This window comes from Xiphias gladius, chromosome 9 (genome assembly GCF_016859285.1).
Source record: "Xiphias gladius isolate SHS-SW01 ecotype Sanya breed wild chromosome 9, ASM1685928v1, whole genome shotgun sequence".
Classification (NCBI taxonomy): domain Eukaryota; kingdom Metazoa; phylum Chordata; class Actinopteri; order Istiophoriformes; family Xiphiidae; genus Xiphias; species Xiphias gladius.
Window position 1 is genome coordinate 3,785,598 of NC_053408.1, and position 21,663 is coordinate 3,807,260.

The window sequence follows — 21,663 nt, forward strand, 5'->3', positions numbered from 1 at the left end:
AACCCACTCTTTTTAATTTGGTTGGTTTGGTCTGTTATGCACTTTGTAACTTTGTTCAGTAAAGTGCTATATAAATAAGGTTTACTATTATTGTACATCAAGTTAATGTTTTCCTACATACGTTTGTGTTTGGCATTTCCAACTAAATCAAAAAGAGAGTTGTAATAGATTAGAATATGTATTGTATCATTGAAAGCAAAGAAACTGAACTGAGCTAAAACAAAATAATTGCAGGCAACATGGACGAGAGAAGCTGATTATTCTAACATGAACATTTGGTACATTAAAAAAAAAAAATAGAGTAAAGCAATACCAAAAGCAAAACGTGGGCATTTTGGGACACCAGGTTAGATGTAACTAGTGTCTCACTGGCCGTGTTTCCCATTGTCTTTGAAGTTATCAGTGTGCGCTGCATGATGGGAAATGTAGTCCAATCTAAAAGCATCTATTCCTCGCTAACCCCAGAGAACACAAGAGGGAGTCAAACTCTTTTTCCTCGTTGAACTGGTCCTGTTGTGTCCATACCGCCTGCTTTGTCACAGGGTATATGTGCAGTATAATAATCCTTAACACACTTAAATATTGGTCAGTTTAAAACCAAGTGCTGTGTTTTGTTATGTTTTTGGTTTTTTATTTGTTGCCTGTCATTTAATTTATGACACACATGCAGCAAAACCTGCCTGGGAGCAGGCAGACTCCTAACAGATCCGTTAAACGGACAGATTATTGAGATCATAATAATATTAATAATTAAACGCTAACAAGCACCCAGTCAAAACACACTCCTCGCTCTCTGTTTGCTTTTTCTACATACATTTTTTAGCACTCTGCTAATACATGATATTTGAAATTTAAAAAGCAATGAAGATTAAAAATTAAAGCTGAATTTGAGCTGAAATTTCCTAATAGGCTTGACATCTGTATGGTAAAGGTCTCCATTCAAACCGGATGCAACTGGTAGGAGACATGATTTTTTTTTTTTTTTTCAAAGCATTTTTTCAATTTATATCGTGTGGGGGGTGGGGGGGGGGGGGGCAATCAATAACAAAGTTCTTCGTCTGATCCTGTTTATCATTTCCACCAGTCTTTTCCACTACAACACGTATTTGGGGTAAAATGTATATAAATATGATAAAAGTATAAATTTACAAATGTGAAAATCGTGCACTTATTATTAAAATAATTAAAAATAAGTGGAAAACCTACTGTGCAATTTAAGAAACAATATAAAAGTTATATCTGAAATACCTTGAAAAAAAAAAAATAAATAAAAATCTGGTAAAATTAGTAATTATAAGGTTGTGACACATATTATACCCATGGTCAGATTAACCTCCTAGGGGGGCCCTATTGACCCCCACTATTTAATTATTTCCCAAGGCACCCATTAACCATTGATAGAAAATTATTTGGCAGCAATTCTGATAACTGATCAGTTATCTAGGTTAATTTTAAAGCAACCCCCCCCAAAAAAAAAAACCCTGGTTCCACATTCTCTAATGTAAATATATCATAGTCTCACAGTAAACTCCACATATTTGGCCTTTTGACTGCTTGTCACACAAAACAAGCAGTTTGAACATGAGGGGAATTTTTCACTATTTTCTGAATAAACAATGAATCAATCAAGTTTTAAAGGAAACAGCCTGTCAGCCGAACTGATGATGAAAATAACTGTCGGTTGCAGACTTGTCGTCATCACTGATAATGTACTTAGGTGGAGACAAATGTGTGACTAATCAAATTATGTAGACAAAAAAAAAAATTTGTTTTGCTGTATGGTGGGATTATTTTCTTTAAATGCAGCAAATAAAACGACAAACATGGTGTTTTATTTCAGAAGTTTCCTTCCGGAGAGAGAGTTCTTCATTTCCTGTAAAGAAACACCGGTTATAACGGAGTAAATCACCTGTAAAGCACCTTACCTGCAAGGTGCGCCCGTGACTCATCCTGAAGGTGCATCTTTTTTCATCGGTGAGCCAGCGACCAATCAGAGACGAGGACTCTCGCATCAACCCCGGCTCACGATTGGCCGAAAGATGAGGGGGACTTTTATTTTGGGGGGGGCGGGCGCTTCGCTCCGCTCATGTGTACGTTAGCAGGTTCACTGCTCCGCGGTGCCTCAGGCCGAGGCTCCGACACGACCCGCCAAGAACAGCAAGGGGCGACAGCGTCGTCGCGCAGGGCTGCCTCGGTTGCTGTCGCTCACCGGGGACGGGAGGACGCGCTTTTCGCCCGACGGTAAAGTCCGGTTCCATACGTTTTCAGTCGTGGAAAAGTTGGCCGTGGGAGTGCCAAGCTAGCGCTCCCGCTACTGGGGCAGTCGGCGTCCCGTTACCATAGCAACGGCACGGCACGTAGACGTTAGCACGACTCGTGCTGTTGTTAGTTTGGGCTTCACGTTTGCTTATTATTTTTTAATTTTTTTTTTTTTAAGATACCAACTGACTGAAACGTTCAAACTGTGTCACGAAACAAACAAAAAAAAAACCGAAATGCATTTTCTGTGATGAACTCACAAAACTTCCGTTCAAATTCACGTTTTTATTGCGTTTTTTTTTTCTTGTGTGTAGCGTGTGCGCAGGCGTGTTACGCCTTATTCTGTGACCCCTTCACGTTTTGTGACCTCAAAGTGTGACATGATACTTTCTTTCTTTCTTTTTTTTTTTTTTAAATATATATAACAGTCATCAGAAACGGTCACATCCACCAAAAGGGATTTGCAGTAGTGGGAAGTACCTGAGTACATTTACCCAGGTACTGTACTTGCTCCTTGGGGGAAAAGACTTGTTGTTGGGCCCCTATTTAACCCCCACTGTACATGGTTGTTTCATTATTTCCCCAGGCACTCAGAAGCCAACCTGGAGCTGAAATGATTAGTTAACTGATTAATTAGCAGCAAGTCTGATAATTGATAATTGATAATTCTCAAACATGAATATCTGCTAGTTTTCTATGACACCTGTGTTTGTATTTTTGACAGCTGGTCAGACAAAACAGGACATAAAATCGTCAATCGATTTTATGAAAGAAAACAATTGTCAGGTGTATTGATAGTGAAGATGACTGCTGTTTTGCTGCCGTACAGTTTTCCCCTGATGGAATAATACGACCTTGCCCGAGCTTTTCTGTGTGTTCCTTACTTGACACAGAGGAGATTAATTTATGCATTTTGATAACACAAAACTTTAAAACAAATGAGCTCAATATAAAATAAAACAATGAAGGTCTTAAAACTAGACGACCAGGGCTACAAGATGGAGGACGAAGGACCCGTTAGAGTTGCTGTTGTACATTAGTGGTGCAAATTTCTGACAAATTTTTGATTAATCAAGTTATATAAACCCATATTAAATGGAGTAAACCTGGGGCTTTGGGGGCCCCTGGGGTTTTGCCGGCTTTGCCTGGTTGAAAATATTGTACTTTTTACTCTACTGCATTTGTTTGATGACTTTAGTTGCAATGCAGATTCAGATTAATAACACAAAATCAACAAATAAATGTATTATTATAGGTTAAGATAGGATCCCCGAGGGGGAAATTCATAAGCTACCCAGCAGTTGATGAAGTAATTAAAACTTGCCCGACCTTTACAAAGCCGCAACATTAACATGATGTACACATCAACGCCTCATTAATTAGTAATCCAATTATACAATATAGAGCTGCAACGATTAGTCAGTGAATCGATTAGCCAATCGACAGAAAAATGATTTGTCACTATTTTGATAAAGTGGAGATGTCAAACATTCGCCAGCTCCTGCTCGTCATTTGGGAGGATTTGCTGCTCTTTTCTCAGTCTTGTGTGATTGTGAGTTTCTTTATTTTTGTACTTTGGACTATTGGTCGAACCAAACAGGCAATTTGATGACATGGCTTTGGGTTTCAGGAAACCGTTGCAGACATTTTTCACTGTTTTATGGCATTTTAGAGACAAAAGGAAATTAATCCATTAATCGAGAAAATAAGCAGCAGATCAATTGATAATAGACATAAACGTTACTGGCTGCCCTAATATAATATATATTGTGCTGAAATGGGCCATTCTACACGATGAGTACTTTTACTGTTTGTACTTTTTTGATGCAATTACGTCTGTAATTACGTACAGAACCTACGTTTTGTGAGTAGTAAATACTCAAATACGGATTCCCGACAGATTCTGTGACCTCAAAGGGTTTTATCATGGTCACTTACTGTGTTTTGATAGCTGTTTAAAAAAAAAAAAAAAAAGATGGATAAACTTTGATTTGCTGTGATAGCAGAAAACACTGTGGTCAGCAGTGTAACCAACTGAGTTTCCTGGGTTGTCTTTGAGAGACTGCAGAAAAAGATGTACTTATAAAGTATTCATATGGTATTTATCTAGTTTCTTGTACAGTTGAGACATTAAAATCATGCAGCCACAGCTCTAATAACACCAGGATTTGATGGTGCTGTTTTTTTTATTGTTCTGGTTTCTGGACTAGATTTTAGGCACAGTCTATACCCGGTCATGTCATGAATGTTGTTAATATGGCCTTCGCAGTTTTTGGCATGTTTGCTACCAGTGATTCAGAAAATCAGAAAATGGTACACTAAAAAACTTGGTTGTTTTTTTTTAAATGACAGTCGCTTATCTTGGAGAGCAGGACTTTTCCAAATCACCAATAATCACAATTTGCATATCTCTTGCACAATGCTGCACTTATATACAAGTCCTCCAAAGTAAACGACAATATAGGTTGTTTGTCATTTTCTTCCTTACTTAATAACCCAAGATGTTTTTTTGTTTTTTTTTGTATGAAAACAACTTATTCTACCCTTATTTAATATTACTCCACAGAAATACACCATAGTCACATTAAATTATAATTGCCCTTGACTGTAACTGCATGAGAGTTCGTGTAGCCCGTGTAACTCGCTCTCAGTCAGGCACACGCGCAAGTTAAATACCAGCAAACGCACACACGGTGATGACTTGTCAATTCAGCGAATGACATCAGTACTGGAAGCTTAGCAGGTGCTTCAAAGCATCGTAATAAAGCCAAAAGGTAGATAAATAAGTATGGAGGAGGGTAAGGTGTAAATCAATGGTTAATTGATAATGAGTGATTGCTTAATCAAGGAACCAGCGTTGGTCATTTTGAGCTGTTCTTCCACCTCCTTATCATCCAGCCTCGTTTTATCTGATTGTTACCTGGTTAGTTGCCTTGGAAACGTAGTATACAGTGTCCTGTTTCTCTACGTTCCGTTCTTCTTTGCGAACTGTTTGACCAGCATTTTCCTTTCTTCTCTAGTTTTAATGTCTTTAATGGAAGGCCAAGCTTCAACCAAAGGTACCTCATTTCATTTTGGCTAAGAAGATAGATGTCCAGCCTGTTCACTTACACCACACACTGCCGCGACGCTTTTCAGCACAGATTTAAATTTAACAACTTGAGGCGCTGAAAAGCACTTCTCCTATTTCACTGAACAAATATCAGGGATTATCCCTCTCCACTCGCTCCCTACTGAGGTCTCCTGCTCATTTTCTCTCCATCGTGTCAAGAGGGATCGGGTGTTTGTCTCCACAGCTTCTAATTGGTCACCAGATCCACCGCTGGGCCTGCCGCTTGAGCGTGTAAGTCAATCTGAACTGAGCCATCCTTGAAATGATGCAATTCCACTGAGTGTGTGTTTTTTGTAGACTGCAGAGGCAGACGGTGCACGAGATTGAGATGTGGCTCTTCGGTTTGCGTGCCAAGGAGTGCGACAGCGTCATAAAGGGCCCTTAAAACGAAGATTCCTGCACCAACGAGGCGTAGAGGAAGACAGACGGGGGCAGGAATCTTCCGTCGCCTTTATCCTCACAAATGTAGGCTTAAAATGCAGGTGAGTAACAGTCATTTCTCAAATAATGTCGGCGTAACGTGACAGTAAACAGTAGGACACACCCAGCTAAAACTAATGCTGTCTAATTTATACAGCAGTACTGCAATAAGTCCTAGCTTCTTGAAGGTTATAATGTTGAGTTTTTGTTGTTATAGAGAGCTAATGATTCAGTTTCATGGTCCCTTTCAGAGGCTTCGGTTTGTACTGCAGGTGCTGCCTTATGCTGAGAGGTGTTTCTAATGTTTGGTCCACCCATTTATATCAATACGGGCAGACTATATACTATAATCAATTCAACAGTACCACAAACTGCAGCCTCCACAATGACCACAAAGTTGAATCTACTCCTCTACAGGGCAGTTTGAACAAAAGATTTAACCTGCATGGGATGAGGATTTGTTGCAGGCCCTTTTGCATGAGACTGCAATCGTTTGAGCTAAAAGGTGTACCTAATGATGTGGTTAGTGCCAAAGGTATTGGTTGAGTAATCGGTTAGTTAATCAGCGGAAAATTAGCTGATAGTAATTTTGATAATCATTTAAGTAATTTAGCTAGTAGAAATAGTGAGCATTTGCGTCGTACTGCCTCTGTAAAGTGCAAAAATTTTCTGCTTTTTATTGAAAATTAAATATCTTTGCTTTTTTTGGTCTGCTGTCAGACAAAATCAGCCGTTTTAAGACATAATTTGGCTTTGGTAACTTGCAATGGGCATTTGGCATGATTTTTTTGCCCTTTTATTGACAAAAGAATTGATAATGTAATATCAGAATGTGCAATTTACATGTATCACATTCATTTTCTGTTGTAGAATTGACTTATATAGAATTTAATGGTTTTTGTCTTTTCTTCCATTACATGAATTAAGCAGACACGTTTATCAAAAGCAGCTTAAAATAGGTACATTCAACCTCTGTAGCAACAAGAGCCAGATGTCATAAATTGAAAGTGTATCCCCTCAAAACAAAGAACTTGTTTTAGTGTTTAGCGCTGCAGTTTGTTTGTTGTTGTCGTTGTTGTTGTTTTTAAACCAAATTAGACATTAGTAAATATTAGCAAGACGAGTCAAGTTGTAGCTTGAATGTTGAGTGTTATGTTGTGACATTTAACAGCTGACAAAAAAATGTTCTCGCTCTCGACCCACTCATTATTGGTTGAAGACTGATAATACAAAGGCGTTATTCATGTATCTGTTGTTGCTGCACGCTGAGGGAGAACCTTGGAGAAATCCTTCGCGGGGCCGTAACTGTATCTGGGCTGAGGTCAGCGGTGCGTCTCGGCCCAATGTAAAGCTCACAGTTCAGTGCCAGGATTATCCAGATCACCGGATCAGAATACTGTTACCTAGCACCGTGACCTCCCACGGCGTACCTGGGATGTCCCTCCTTAATGCCCCCCCCCATTATTCTTTTACGATCATTACCTGGCATTAACTTGACCTCACCTTCACCCTACGAGACACCAGATAGGAGGCAGAGGCGAACAGCTGAGACGCCGCTGTGACGACTGGGGGCCGCTGTGCTCAGGTCAGAGCGCAGACGGACGTTTTACAGATAAGAAACACATAAATAGAACTAAACTCACCGAAGCTTATTCCTGTAGACTTTTACCAGCACTATGACGATTAGTGTGTTGTACACACTGTATTGAACTAGCATGTACTATGAATATGGGACAGAGCTTTAGTCTTGTTTTTCTTTTTGATGAATGTTCACTTTATTCATGAATGTCTCAGTCACTTCAGTGTGGTCACGTTTTAAAAATGTTTCCTTCATTAATCATTTGATTTATAAAACATCCGAAAACAGTGAAAAATGCCCATCACAATATCCTTGAGCACAAGGTGACGTCATTAAATGTTTTGTTTTGTCTGACCAAAAGTCCAAAAGCCAAAATTATTCAACTTACCATCCTGTAAGACAAAAAAAAACATCTGAGAACCTTGAACCATCAAACGTTCAGTATTTTTTGCTTTACAAACGACTTAAATGATGATTAATTATCAAAATAGTTGCCAATCAATTTTGTCTCGATCGACTAATCGATTAATTGGCCAATAGTTGCAGCTCTGATGAGGACCGATGTCTTGTTAAAGTTCATCTAGAGGCAATACCTACCTTTAATACCCTAAGACAAAAAAGCAATTCAACAATGAAGAATAATCACAAGAAGGCTATTAAACAACTGTATAAAGAATGAGAAGGTCTTGAGATACTTTAAGCATTGTCAGTATATTGTTCACCTCGCTGACTCTATGTTTGGTGTTTCTTCTTGCGTTACCTTTATGAAAAGCAATAGAATGTCAGTAAAAAGTGTTCCACTGTATGTGGGTATTTCTGTTGCACCTCGGTTCTGCTTGGTGTTTGATTCCCCTGGCTATTGTTGTAACGTCACTCCACTATTTGTATCCGTCCTGCCACAATGACTCTTGAATGCCGGTGTGTGACGACTCGCTGACAGCCGGAGCACTCACCTGATGAGAGAGATAGAAACGGAAACACGATTCCATGCGCGCACTTACAGCATGTACTTTGTTCTGTTTGGTTGAATTTCATTGTGAGGCTGCACAGCGCACCCCATGGAAAAAACAAAAAACCAAAAACACATTCATTTGAGCTTTTTTTTGTGTTTGCTCATAGTCACATTAGCACATTTGTCTCGGTTTCTGGCGCATCCAGGATGGGTTTATCTATGGACAGTCCAGACAGAAACGATGATGCACATAAATATGAGCAGCAGGGAGAGGGAGAAGAGGGCGAGAGCCAAACTGAGGCCTTCACCCGCAGCCCGCCGCCCATCACCAAGAAGAGGAGAAAAGGCAGGAAGAGGTACTTTACTGCTGGATCTCCTCCATTTGTGCTTCTAAAGTTGATTAATATTAACCGCCGAGCACCCTGACATCTATGATTTTATAACTTGTCCTGGAGGCTCTGAGGTTTTTGTTTTCTCATTTGTCCTCATCATTTGGGGAAAGGAAGATGGGCGTAATGAGGCATATGTAGGACCTTGCAGCAAGGCAGATGTCTGTCCCTCTTTCTGTCTCTCTTCTCTTCCAGATGATTGTGGATCAACCTCAGCAGCTGCAAATACGAAAGTGGTACGTTTGGGACAAAGATGACTAAATTATAAATGCCCATTATTTTGTTAATTAGTGCAGATATCTATGGTAATTTCCACCAATTCAGGCCTCTATATTCTGCAACAGCTTTGGTCTTGTAGAATGAATTCAAGTAGTAAAGTAAAGACTGTGTGGGAACATTGGAAAGACTACGTAAGCTATGTGGCCAAAAGTATGTGGACAAGTACTTTTGTGTACTTTTAGTCTGGAGCTGTTTTTCATAGTTTGGTCTATGCCAGTTAGCTCCAGTCAAAGGAGAGCTTAATGCCACGGCATACAAAGGTAATTCATTTAGATAATTGTGCTCTTCAAACTTTGTGGCAACAGTTTGGTTATAGCCCTTTCCTGTTTCATCGTGACAATATCCCCGTGCAGAACAGGCGAGCGAGCAAAACTTATTTATGTAGCACTTTTCAAAATAGCAGTCACAAAGTGCTTTATAAGAAGAAGAAGAAAAGGGGAAAGAAGGTGAATAAGAGGCGGAGAAGACGATATATAAAGACAAGGAGATTTAAGTGTACAAGCACCAAAATAAAACAACATAACGACATGGGTTTGAAATGGGTTTCAAGATGTCTTTTAAACATGCACTGATTTGGTTTCTCTGAGATTGTGAAGGATGCTGTGATAATAATTAAATAAATAAACAATAATAATAATACGTAGGTCCTAGATCAGTCCTTGTAGCAGAAAAATTTTACCAACACATGCTGTTCAAAAATAAATACACAGACACACAAACTCATAACAGTAAAAATACAAAACAGGATTAAAATCAATGTTAGGCCAAAAGCAAAAATGAAAATAAACAATAATAATACAGAAAGTGAAAAAAATGACATGATTACCAAAGACAACATTTAACTAGGTTTAATTACCCCAAATTAAAAGCCAGATGAAAAAAACCTTTAATTTCTTTTTAAAAATACCAAGGGAGTTTGCCGTTGAAAAGACCCAAGTTGAGGGTATTCCACAGTTTAGCACCATAAAAACAGAAAGCAGCCTCACCAGATTTCTTGTGTGAAACATGAGTAACATCTAAAAAACATCTGACGTTTGATTTGTCTCAGTGCGGCGAGCTGCCCATCGTTACGGCCTCAGAGAGGCGGTGGAGGGTGAAGACTGGACGCTGTTTTGGACCGACTGCTCTGTGTCCCTGGACCGTGTTAAGGACATGAAGCGTTACCAGGTATACGACTGAATTCGCTCACAGCAGCAGTCACATTACTGCCATCGTCATAAAGTGTATTCAGCTCTGTAAAATAATTGTCTGGTAATTTAATTTGTACATCTGGGGATGGATCACGGAAGACTAGTCATTCTGCTCTTTCAATTTGTAATATCTTTACATATCATTTTAATTATCCTTATTATGTTTACCCATGAAATAATAAAAAGATAGATTTCTGTAAGGATTGCATTTTTTTTATTCACCAACTGATTACCAGTGTACACCAGTCTTCTCTTCATGTCATAAACCACTTGGGCTGCGTACAGCCCTCATATGCTCACACAAAATTCCCCATGTAAACACTGTCGTCTGGGTTTTGTTTGTCTTTGCAGAAAATAAACCATTTCCCAGGGATGAGTGAGATCTGCCGCAAAGATTTACTGGCAAGGAACATGAACCGCATGCTCAAGCTTTTCCCCAAAGACTACAATATCTTCCCTAGAACGTGGTGCCTTCCTGCAGAGTCAGTTTGCACTTTTTATTTTTATTTTTTTCTTCTCAGTGTGTACAAATACGCTGACACCTCCTCCGATTGCTTCTTGCAGTTACAGTGACTTCCAAGCGTACACCAGGGCCAAAAAAAGCAAGACATATATCTGTAAGCCAGATACCGGTTGCCAGGGCAAAGGCATCTTCGTCACCAAATCAAGTAAAGACATTCCACCTGGAGAACATATGATCTGCCAGGTTTACGTCTCCCGGGTGAGGGTCTATTCAACAGCACATACGGCACCTACACAAAAACACACACAGTTTGATGTTTAAACATGTTTTGTTTTTTGTTTTTTTAATTCCCCAGCCTTTCATAATTGACGGGTACAAGTTTGACTTGCGCATTTACGTGCTGGTGACGTCATGTGACCCATTCAGCATATTCATGTTCAGGGAGGGACTGGCTCGCTTCTGCACCACACAGTACAATGAACCAACACACGGCAATGTGGTAAGAAACGTTGAAGGATGAGTCTGCTGATATTCTGTATTTTTCTCGTTGTCAGCACATCTCATGTAGAGGGCCCATTCCTGTGAGCCACAGAGCTCCATTTTTGTCCTAAAATGGCTGAAGACATTAGGCCACACTGTTGCACTGGGTGACATGTTCCTTCAGCATCGTGAACACGGTTTGTGTAAAGACAGAAAAGTGGGGAAAAATCCCCGTCACAAGTTCCCAGAGCACAGAGTGACTTTTTAAAGTGTCTTTTTTTCCCAATAGTCCAAATCCCCAAGATAGAGATTTTTTTGTTTGACAAAGAAAACCAGAAAATACTCAGATTTGAGAAGCTAAAACAAATGAAGTTTTGCTCAAAAGCTTTTCTTAAATGATTGATCGACTAATCAATTTATCTACAAATCGTTGCAGCTCTAAAAACAAGCTGTCAGTTGGTTTTTGACAAAAATTCAAAAGGCTAAGCTCGTCAGGCAGGTGGCCGCAAAACCTTAAAATCCGGATACACTGTACATATTCCTGTGTATTTCTTTGTTTTCGGTGATATACCTATGATACCTTGTCTTTCTAATTTTAGGATGATGTGTGCATGCATCTCACCAACTACTCCATCAACAAGCACAGTGAGAACTTTGTCCGTGACGAGGACACTGGAAGCAAACGGTATAAATATCCTGTTATTGATGTCTGTTGAGTGATATTACTAATACTCTTAAAATATCACGTTTGCCCTCAAGCAACTCTGCTTTTTTTTGTTGTTGTTGTTTTTTTTCTCACGTAGAAAGCTGTCCACCCTGAACAAGCACCTGGAGTCCATCAGTTGCAACACGGAGAAGATGTGGAACGACATCGAGGACGTGATCATAAAGACTCTGATCTCCGCTCACCCCGTCCTCAAGCATAATTACCACACGTGCTTCCCCAACCACACCACCGGCAGTGCCTGCTTCGAGATCCTGGGCTTCGACGTGCTGCTGGATCATCGCCTCAGACCCTGGGTGCTGGAGGTGAAAGACCCTGACATCTGGTTTTAATAAACTGTCTAGTATATCAACCATAAATATGCAGACTAGTTATTGTTGCTCTTAACAGTCTTCTTTATTAAGTACAACTCAGCATAGATGACAGAAAAGTATGAGTGGGTAACTTATTCAAGTAGGTTTTAATCCCTTAACATTTTCCCCCTTGTTCCGTTTGTAAAACTCATCTTGTTTCACACTGTCTGACAGTGTTGTATATTCTGTATCAGATCTTTCAAGCTCTTTGCTGAAGCTTTATGATGTTTACACTGAGTTAAATATTCAAACCCAGACCTCCATGTTTTTGTGGCGACATCACTTCATCACAGGGAAATATTTTAGATGTCTTGTGCATCATTTTGTACACATCTTCCCCAAATTCAGCCTGCCATATTTGTTATCTTTGGAAACTTCCACTAGAATTTAAAGTAAATATTTGTGGGTTGAACAGTGTTTGGCTGCACAGCGGGAGTTCGTAATGAGGTTTAAGGGGTAAAAAATGTTGCTCAGGAAAACGATTATCATGTTAGATGTCTAAAAAGACAGGTCCGATGTTTTTATACGTGTGTCCAGGTGAACCACTCCCCGAGTTTTACCACCGACTCGCGGCTGGACCGGGAGGTGAAGGATGCATTGCTGTACGACACCCTGGGTCTCATCAACTTGGGTGCCTGCGACCGCCGCAAGATCACCAAAGAGGAGAGGCGCAGGGTGAAGGACAGGCTGCAGCGAAACCGCTCCAGAGAGGCCAGGTACGGTCCTGTCAGAGGCAAATGGCGTGCAAACGTTTTTCCAAGGTCATACATCCATTGTGTGGGCTTCCTGTAGACATACGGTCTGCAGCTGACTGTTACTGTGTGTGTGTGTGTGTGTGTGTTGCCACTAGGTCGGAGGAGCTGCGTCAGTGCCAGGCAGCCACGGTGGAGCAGATGGAGAGGTATGAGGCCAAACACCTGGGAGGCTTCAAGAGGATCTATCCCAGAGAGGGAGGGGAAAAATACGACAAGTACTTCAAACACAGCAGCTCGCTCTTCCAGGAGACTTCAGCCTCCAAGGCCAGAGAGGAGTGTGCCAGGTACCACGCTTTCAACATATTCATTAAGGTTCAGTGAGGAGTGGAAGCTGTTGGGATCTTTTTCAGCATGGGCGACATGGAGGTTGTGTAACGGCCAGATCTCGTAACAGCTGACAGATCAATTAGCTGATGGACAGAGAATTTACAGCTTTGACAATCTTGAGCTTTTTTATTGAGGTTCTGAAAATAAACAACTGAAATATATCCTCCCAGTTGGGAATACATACAATAGAAAGCCACATTTTAATCAGAACCAATTTAACAAAACACACGCTAAAAACAGCAGGTATGGCACTACTACACACACTTACATAACCAAACCAATTACTGCTTCTTCTTTCACTTTTCTCCAAAATGTTTGTGTCTTTGGATATTTCCAGAATATATGTGCCTATGTACCAATTTCTGATTAACATTCAATAGACTAATTAATTACTTAAATTAATTACCAGGCGAAAATGCTTAACAGTTGCTTGTTCCATCTTCTTCAATGTTAGAATCTGCTGCTTTGTCTAATATCATTATAAATTGAATATGTTTTGGTTTTGGACTGTTGATCGGACAGTGTCTTCTCTCTGCCCACAACTATTGGTTCTTGGTAAAGCACCGGATCTACAGTATCTCTACATTCACCATGAGAAGTATTGTAGAAAAATAGGTAGTTGTAAAAACAGTCATATTAAGCCTCCCTTCCACCCAACAGTGTGTTTTGCTAGTCGTTACTTCTCTCCGAGAATGTCTGGGGGGGGGGGTCTTTATGTAAAGCAGAAAGGGACAAAGGGATCAGCTCCGTTCTGGAAAAAAAAATCAAAAGTGGCTAAAATACTGTAACATAAAGGCAGAATTAGACATTCAGACGGTACTTACGGGTGATTTACAATGTCTAAACCCCAGCGGTGGTGAGCGGGATCTTGCTGCTTGGAATAACATTTATTTTCAACAAAAAAACTGAACAACTGAAACTTGCCCTAAAACATCATAGTACAGTGGAAATATTAGTGGCAGAAACCAATACCAAGTATAAAACATATGCTGCTGGATGGGCAAAACTTCTGACATACTTGAATGTAGTTTGGTGGAGGCTTGCACTTCCCTTTTTCATCCTTATTTAAGCATTACATTTCAGTAACCATATTTTTTAGGTTTAGCTTTAGGATTAGGGCAGTTAAAGGAGGAAAAGGTCATGTTTAAACAATAATTGCAATGAAGTAACAAATAAAGAGATTTGCAGTGGTGGAAAGTAACTAAACATATTTACTCAAATACTGTACTTGAGTATTAAATATTTTCATAGTCCTTATAAATGCTTAATAAAATGTCTTGAAATAACATGTTACTACTTGGAAATACATTTTGCTGGAGGGGTGGAGTTGGGTAAAAAAAAATGCAAAGAAAAAAAAGATTTAAAAAAAAAAGGTAAATGGTTTAATTAGCAGTAAATGATGTATCAGCGAGAGCTGCTGAAGTTTCTGTGTATGTGTGTGTTCAGGCAACAACTGCAGGAGCTGCGTCTGAAGCAGGAGCAGAGGGAGAGGGACCAGAAGGGATGTCGGAGGAGGGAGCTGCAGGGGGAGACTGCGGGGGAGAGAGTCAAACTACGACGACCGTCGACGCAACCCCCCATCTCAAACTGTGGCTGCGACGCACAGCTGGTGAGGCAGCTCCAGGAAAGATGCAGTGTCCACCTGAAACCAGAAGAGGGAGTCAAACCGCTTCTGTCCCGTGATGAATGGTTCATATTCTGTCTGACCCCTTAGACTCAGACTAAATGTGTATTTACCCAATTTAAATTAGCTGGAATAATTTTCCTGCACATAACTTTTATTGGATGTCTCTCATTTCAAATTCAAATATGTTTTATTGTCAAGACCGGAAAAACGAACGGTGTTATCAAGGTTACTCAGTGACAGTAATTGCTAATATCTTGTAAATGCATACTACTGGTTACATATACAGTAAGGCAATAGAAACAAATCGAATCGAATGCCTCTCTGTTTCACCGCAGCCCCCTCTGCCCAGTGTGTCGGAGGATCCTGAAGCCCGAGAAGAGAAGCAGCAGCAGCAGGAGGAGGAGGAGGAGGAGGAGGCGGCAGACATGGAGGAGCAGGAGCGGGTGGACGCGCTGCTCCAGAGGAGGAAACTACTGCAGGACCTGGGGGTGGTGGACCAGATCCACCAGCTGCTGCACGGCCAGAGGGCAGAGGGAGGGGGAGTCGCGCAGGACGCCAAGGACGCCAAGGACGCCTACACCCACCGGCAGAGTAAGCAGAGACAACAGCAGACAAAGGTGAGGTCTGACTACAGGTAACGTGTTTGCCTTAAATGTGTCAGCCAACACAAAGACTTCAACAACCTGTATAGTTTTCATAAAGCATCAAGTATGGTCTCATTTTTCACTTGTCTGTTGTTCATTAGATGACATGAAATCTTGCTCACTTTAGCTTCCAGTCACTTTACTATTTCTTTCTTTCATTTCAGTTGGACTCTTTGGCACAGTTTTCCCACAGGATGAAGCACCAGCAGCAGCAGCAGCAGCAGCCGCCCTGCGCTCAGACCTCATGGCAGGTACATGACCAGGGACACCAATCTGATCAAAATAAGCCCATATATTCTCACCAAATCTGGTTTATTTAAAGAAATAAGGAATGTAAGCTGCCTTGCCCCTTATGGGGCTATATAATATAATATTACTAGATAATAGAAATGCAGAAATAATCAATTCAGATCCAGTTACTTCACAAATAATGGTGCCCTAACTGTCTGTACTTCTTTTTTTAAAGAAGAAAAGTAACCTTTTCTGTATTTGTTTTGCATTTTCACACTTGCAGCTACGGCTGCAGCTACCGATTATTTTCATTATTCATTAATCTGCTGGTTATTTTCTCTATTAATCTTTTAATCTATACATAAAGTGTTCAAAAAAATAGTGAAAAAATGCCATTCCACAGTGACATCTGATATTTGCTTGTTTTGTTTTTTTCCAAAACCTAAGAGAAATAAAATTTTCTGTCATATATGACTAAGAAAATCCAGCAAATAATAATAATGTTGGAGAGGCTGGAACCAGAGAATATTCTGTATTTTTGCTTGAAAAAAATGACTGAAACCATTTATCAATTATCAGAATAGTTGCAGATTAATTTTCTTTCGATCAACTCTACTTGTAACACTTGATATTATTTGACTTTTACATAAGATTTTGTGTAAAAGAGAGGTTTTCAAATAAAACCACAGGTTTTCCCCAGAGGCCAAGCAGTGCATGCTGTGGTTCACTTAGTTAAACTCTGCAAAATGGTCCTATTAACTCTGAAAGTGCGGAAATCAAAAATCTTCCAGTGTAAATCCAAATGTATCACAGGACGCCAAGGACGCCAAGGACGCCAAGGACGCCAAGGACGCCAAGGACGCCAAGGACGCCAAGGACGCCAAGGACGCCAAGGACGCCAAGGACGCCAAGGACGCCAAGGACGCCAAGGACGCCAAGGACGCCAAGGACGCCAAGGACGCCAAGGACGCCAAGGACGCCAAGGACGCCAAGGACGCCAAGGACGCCAAGGACGCCAAGGACGCCAAGGACGCCAAGGACGCCAAGGACGCCAAGGACGCCAAGGACGCCAAGGACGCCAAGGACGCCAAGGACGCCAAGGACGCCAAGGACGCCAAGGACGCCAAGGACGCCAAGGACGCCAAGGACGCCAAGGACGCCAAGGACGCCAAGGACGCCAAGGACGCCAAGGACGCCAAGGACGCCAAGGACGCCAAGGACGCCAAGGACGCCAAGGACGCCAAGGACGCCAAGGACGCCAAGGACGCCAAGGACGCCAAGGACGCCAAGGACGCCAAGGACGCCAAGGACGCCAAGGACGCCAAGGACGCCAAGGACGCCAAGGACGCCAAGGACGCCAAGGACGCCAAGGACGCCAAGGACGCCAAGGACGCCAAGGACGCCAAGGACGCCAAGGACGCCAAGGACGCCAAGGACGCCAAGGACGCCAAGGACGCCAAGGACGCCAAGGACGCCAAGGACGCCAAGGACGCCAAGGACGCCAAGGACGCCAAGGACGCCAAGGACGCCAAGGACGCCAAGGACGCCAAGGACGCCAAGGACGCCAAGGACGCCAAGGACGCCAAGGACGCCAAGGACGCCAAGGACGCCTACACCCACCGGCAGAGTAAGCAGAGACAACAGCAGACAAAGGTGAGGTCTGACTACAGGTAACGTGTTTGCCTTAAATGTGTCAGCCAACACAAAGACTTCAACAACCTGTATAGTTTTCATAAAGCATCAAGTATGGTCTCATTTTTCACTTGTCTGTTGTTCATTAGATGACATGAAATCTTGCTCACTTTAGCTTCCAGTCACTTTACTATTTCTTTCTTTCATTTCAGTTGGACTCTTTGGCACAGTTTTCCCACAGGATGAAGCAGCAGCAGCAGCAGCAGCCGCAGCAGCAGCCGCCCTGCGCTCAGACCTCATGGCAGGTACATGACCAGGGACACCAATCCGATCAAAATAAGCCCATATATTCTCACCAAATCTGGTTTATTTAAAGAAATAAGGAATGTAAGCTGCCTTGCCCCTTATGGGGCTATATAATATAATATTACTAGATAATAGAAATGCAGAAATAATCAATTCAGATCCATTTACTTCACAAATAATGGTGCCCTAACTGTCTGTACTTCTTTTTTTAAAGAAGAAAAGTAACCTTTTCTGTATTTGTTTTGCATTTTCACACTTGCAGCTACGGCTGCAGCTAATGATTATTTTCATTATTCATTAATCTGCTGGTTATTTTCTCTATTAATCTTTTAATCTATACATAAAGTGTTCAAAAAAATAGTGAAAAAATGCCATTCCACAGTGACATCTGATATTTGCTTGTTTTGTTTTTTCCAAAACCTAAGAGAAATAAAATTTTCTGCCATATATGACAAAGAAAATCCAGCAAATAATAATATTTGAGAGGCTGGAACCAGAGAATAGTCTGTATTTTTGCTTGAAAAAAATGACTGAAACCATTAATCAATTATCAGAATAGTTGCAGATTAATTTTCTTTCGATCAACTCTACTTGTAACACTTGATATTATTTGACTTTTACATAAGATTTTGTGTAAAAGAGAGGTTTTCAAATAAAACCACAGGTTTTCCCCAGAGGCCAAGCAGTGCATGCTGTGGTTCACTTAGTTAAACTCTGCAAAATGGTCCTATTAACTCTGAAAGTGCGGAAATCAAAAATCTTCCAGTGTAAATCCAAATGTATCACAGTTCATTTAAAAGGTACCCCAGAGATTTAGCAGCTGTGTGAATGGATAAACAGAATAAATAACAGTCAGTGACGAAAGAAAGCTCATTAACTGTTTAAATTCTTGGTAATTGTCAGCCTATTGCTCCGGCTGTGAATACCAGCGATGATTTGCACCGCTGAATAATTATTATGACACGGAATTAAAATGAGATAATGTCACTGTTGTACTCCAGCACATCCACTCCCACATGACCCCGCAGCGTTTGCTCAGGCCCACGATCGACCAGAGGAGTCTGAACGAGTCCGCCTGCCTGCAGCACGAGCCCGAGAGCCACGGCAGAGCGGGGGAAATAAGGAGGACCGTCAGCGCCCAGCGGACGCACTGTCCAGGTAAACACAACTCGGCACTCTGCACGCTGTGATGTGACAGATATGACCTCAACGCAGCTGCAGGAGGCAGGTGAACTATTTCTTTGAATGTGTCTTTTTCTTTCCTTGGTTCTTTCTGGAGCTTCAGCAAAGACTAGCCACAGCTCCTCTGGGCTTCTTTCTCACCCCCTCAACAGTATTTAGTTTTTTTTTGTACAAAATATATAAACTGAAAAAACTTAAACTACTTAAATGCTTTGCGCTCATATTCTAAAAAATAAATGTAGCTGTAATTAAAACTGGCTTGTGATTAAAAACATTTTTCATCAGCAAAAAAAAGGTGTGAGGGAAGAGAACCTACCATTTGACCTACCATTCAACTTAATTTAGACATACAACGCTTATTATTATTGCACTGTTTTCTCTTGTTTTATAACAGAAGAGTTGTGGGAATTTAGATATTGAAATTGAAAATCACACAGCACCAGAGGGTTTCCAGAGAGCAGCATTATTAAAGGCATTTTCAAAAACAACAGAAAACAACATGGACCTTTGTATTAATTTACGGTTAGATTTTTTCCCAATTTCAGATTTTCTCCTTCTGTTTTTTTTCTCCATCAGTCAGCGGCTCTCTAGCTATCAGGCAGGACAGCAGGGGCAGCTCCTACAGCGACACCCGGTCCCGCCCCAGCATCCCGATCATAAACCACGTCCCTGAAAGAGGCCTGCGCTGTGCCTACACGTCCCATGACCCTGCTGCCCTGCAAAGCCTGCTCATCATCTCCACACGAGCCCCACTGGTCAGGAGGCCTGGCTTCTCTCACATCGTCCGAAGCTCCTCCCGCAGGGCCCCCCACCACGGCAAAGGGCAGTAAAGAACAGGGACTGGTGACTACTGAGACCCCCCCCTCACCCCGCCAGGAGGGTCCAGACCTGCTGCAGGCCGGGGCTCTAGGACCGAAGCTGCTCCAGACTTAAATCGATTTTAGACAAACAGGACCCGAGGAGAGCTGGAGGTAGAAAGGCCTTAAACTGTGATAATACTTAAACACACTGTGCCTACGATCAATGTTTCATGTTTGTAGATAGATTTTATATCTGGACACCTGCAGTTTACGCTGCTCGCCACTATACAGTAAAACCTGCAGCATTATGACTTTTTAACCTCTTCCACCCACTGTGTGTGCTCAGATATATGCAATATGTTGCTCTGAGGATGAATAATCACAAACAAACCTCACCTTTAGTGCCAAAATAAAAGCAGACAGGCCTCATTTAACACAATATAACATGTGTGATCCAAATCTGAAAAAAAATGTCAGAATCTACTAAACTCACTGATTATTGCTGTTTTGATAGGAGCTTAAATTGCCTCAAAGAAATCATATAAGATTCTGATTCATGACTATTAAAGTATTAGTAATTAATATTAAGATTTCACTTGAAAATAAACATTTTAACGGAGGGAAATTCTAAAGAAAGGCCTGCTGCTTTTTATCACGAGGGGATTTGTGCTGTCAAGTATTGAAAATAACTATTTGCACTGATGGTCAATAAAATAGCTTTTTTTTTAACCGCCAAAAATGATTGCATTACAAGAATCCTTTTATCATTTATGATTTCATATTTTAAAAAAAAACACTTATTTTTATTATTTTTTCTATCATTTATTTTTGCTGCAAATTTATTGATGAAGGTTGGAAAATAGGTTCGCTCCTGTTTGCGTGGTTTCACCTCGAGACCTTTCAGTTCGAGTTAAAGGGGCCATAAAGTTTTACAGCATCTCTACGTCCGGTTTCTTTGTTTTGGTCGCAGACTGAAAACAGAGAGAAACAAAAAAAACAAAACAAAAAAAAACAAACCTATCAGGACAGGAAATTCTCCAAAACAATAAAACAATACAGGATGTTGTATCCTGAGAGAAATGCAGGCCTACACGTCTGGTAAAGATTATTTTTGATCCCCAACACTAATAATTGGACAATAATTAATTTAAAGGTTTCCAGAAATACATGATTATTGAAATTTTTATATGCAAATAGATATCTTGCAAAAGAAACAGAAAGGCCACGAAATGGCGTTTGTAACCTTTAAGTGTCTAATCCTGCGTCCAGAGTCTGTAAAACTCAAAACGATGGACTGATTTGAATCGAAAGAGATTTTATTAAATATCTTTGACTCAGGGCCTCTGCCTGAGGACGAAAGGTCGAGCTTTTCGGTTCCTCGGGTTTTTTTTGTTTTTTTTTTTAAATATATGATTAAAATTTTCCAAAACCAGGACAGATGACAGACGTTTTCTGGCTATTCTGAAACCCACAAGGCCTTCAGGTTAAAAAGTCAGTTCCTTTATAAAGTTACACGTAGGAGTGATTATTGGCCAATACGGACATTAAAAACACTGGCCTACACGGAGGAGTTCCCCGTGTTGTTGCTTTCTGTCTTATTTTAAACTTTGATTCCCTTTTTTTTGGTTCTTTGTTTTTACCCAAAAAATACGCAAATAAAGGAAATGGCAGCTGGAGTTGGTGTCGCTTAGAGGAGGAAAAATAAAAATAAAAATCAAAGCTCTGGGGTGTTGCATTTCAGGAATTTATGGTTTTATTGCGTCTATAAAAGTCGGAAATCGACGTCGGAGCTGGAAATCACCAGATTTCCATCTGAAAAAGACCAATTTAAAAAAACAAAAAACAAACCAGAGCTGGAGTAAGCCACGAGAAATAACAATAAGGAGAAATACATTTTTAAAGAATTGATTTTAGAATGAACGCCCGTGGCCTCTGCGTCGCTTTAAGAACGGAAGTGTA

The 21,663-nt window shown here is 40.9% G+C and overlaps 1 protein-coding gene across 2 annotated transcripts; it reads left to right on the top strand.

Moving 5' to 3' along the window:
- The first annotated feature begins 2,108 nt into the window (after positions 1-2,108).
- ttll6 (tubulin tyrosine ligase-like family, member 6) lies at positions 2,109-21,027 on the top strand. Of its 2 annotated transcripts, XM_040134609.1 has the most exons (17): positions 2,109-2,241; positions 5,669-5,853; positions 8,529-8,678; positions 8,910-8,947; positions 10,039-10,157; positions 10,532-10,662; positions 10,745-10,901; positions 10,999-11,142; positions 11,723-11,808; positions 11,927-12,152; positions 12,738-12,916; positions 13,051-13,239; positions 14,729-14,891; positions 15,245-15,526; positions 15,718-15,804; positions 18,724-18,880; positions 19,481-21,027. In XM_040134609.1, exons 3-17 carry the CDS (start codon positions 8,530-8,532, stop codon positions 19,732-19,734), a joined length of 2,361 nt encoding a protein of 786 aa, XP_039990543.1. In that variant the 5' UTR covers positions 2,109-2,241; positions 5,669-5,853; position 8,529; the 3' UTR covers positions 19,735-21,027. The 2 variants fall into 2 exon arrangements, with proteins under 2 accessions (XP_039990543.1, XP_039990544.1); XM_040134610.1 differs by lacking the exons at positions 2,109-2,241; positions 5,669-5,853 and having other exon boundaries at positions 8,656-8,678; positions 8,907-8,947.
- The last annotated feature ends 636 nt before the right edge of the window (positions 21,028-21,663 follow it).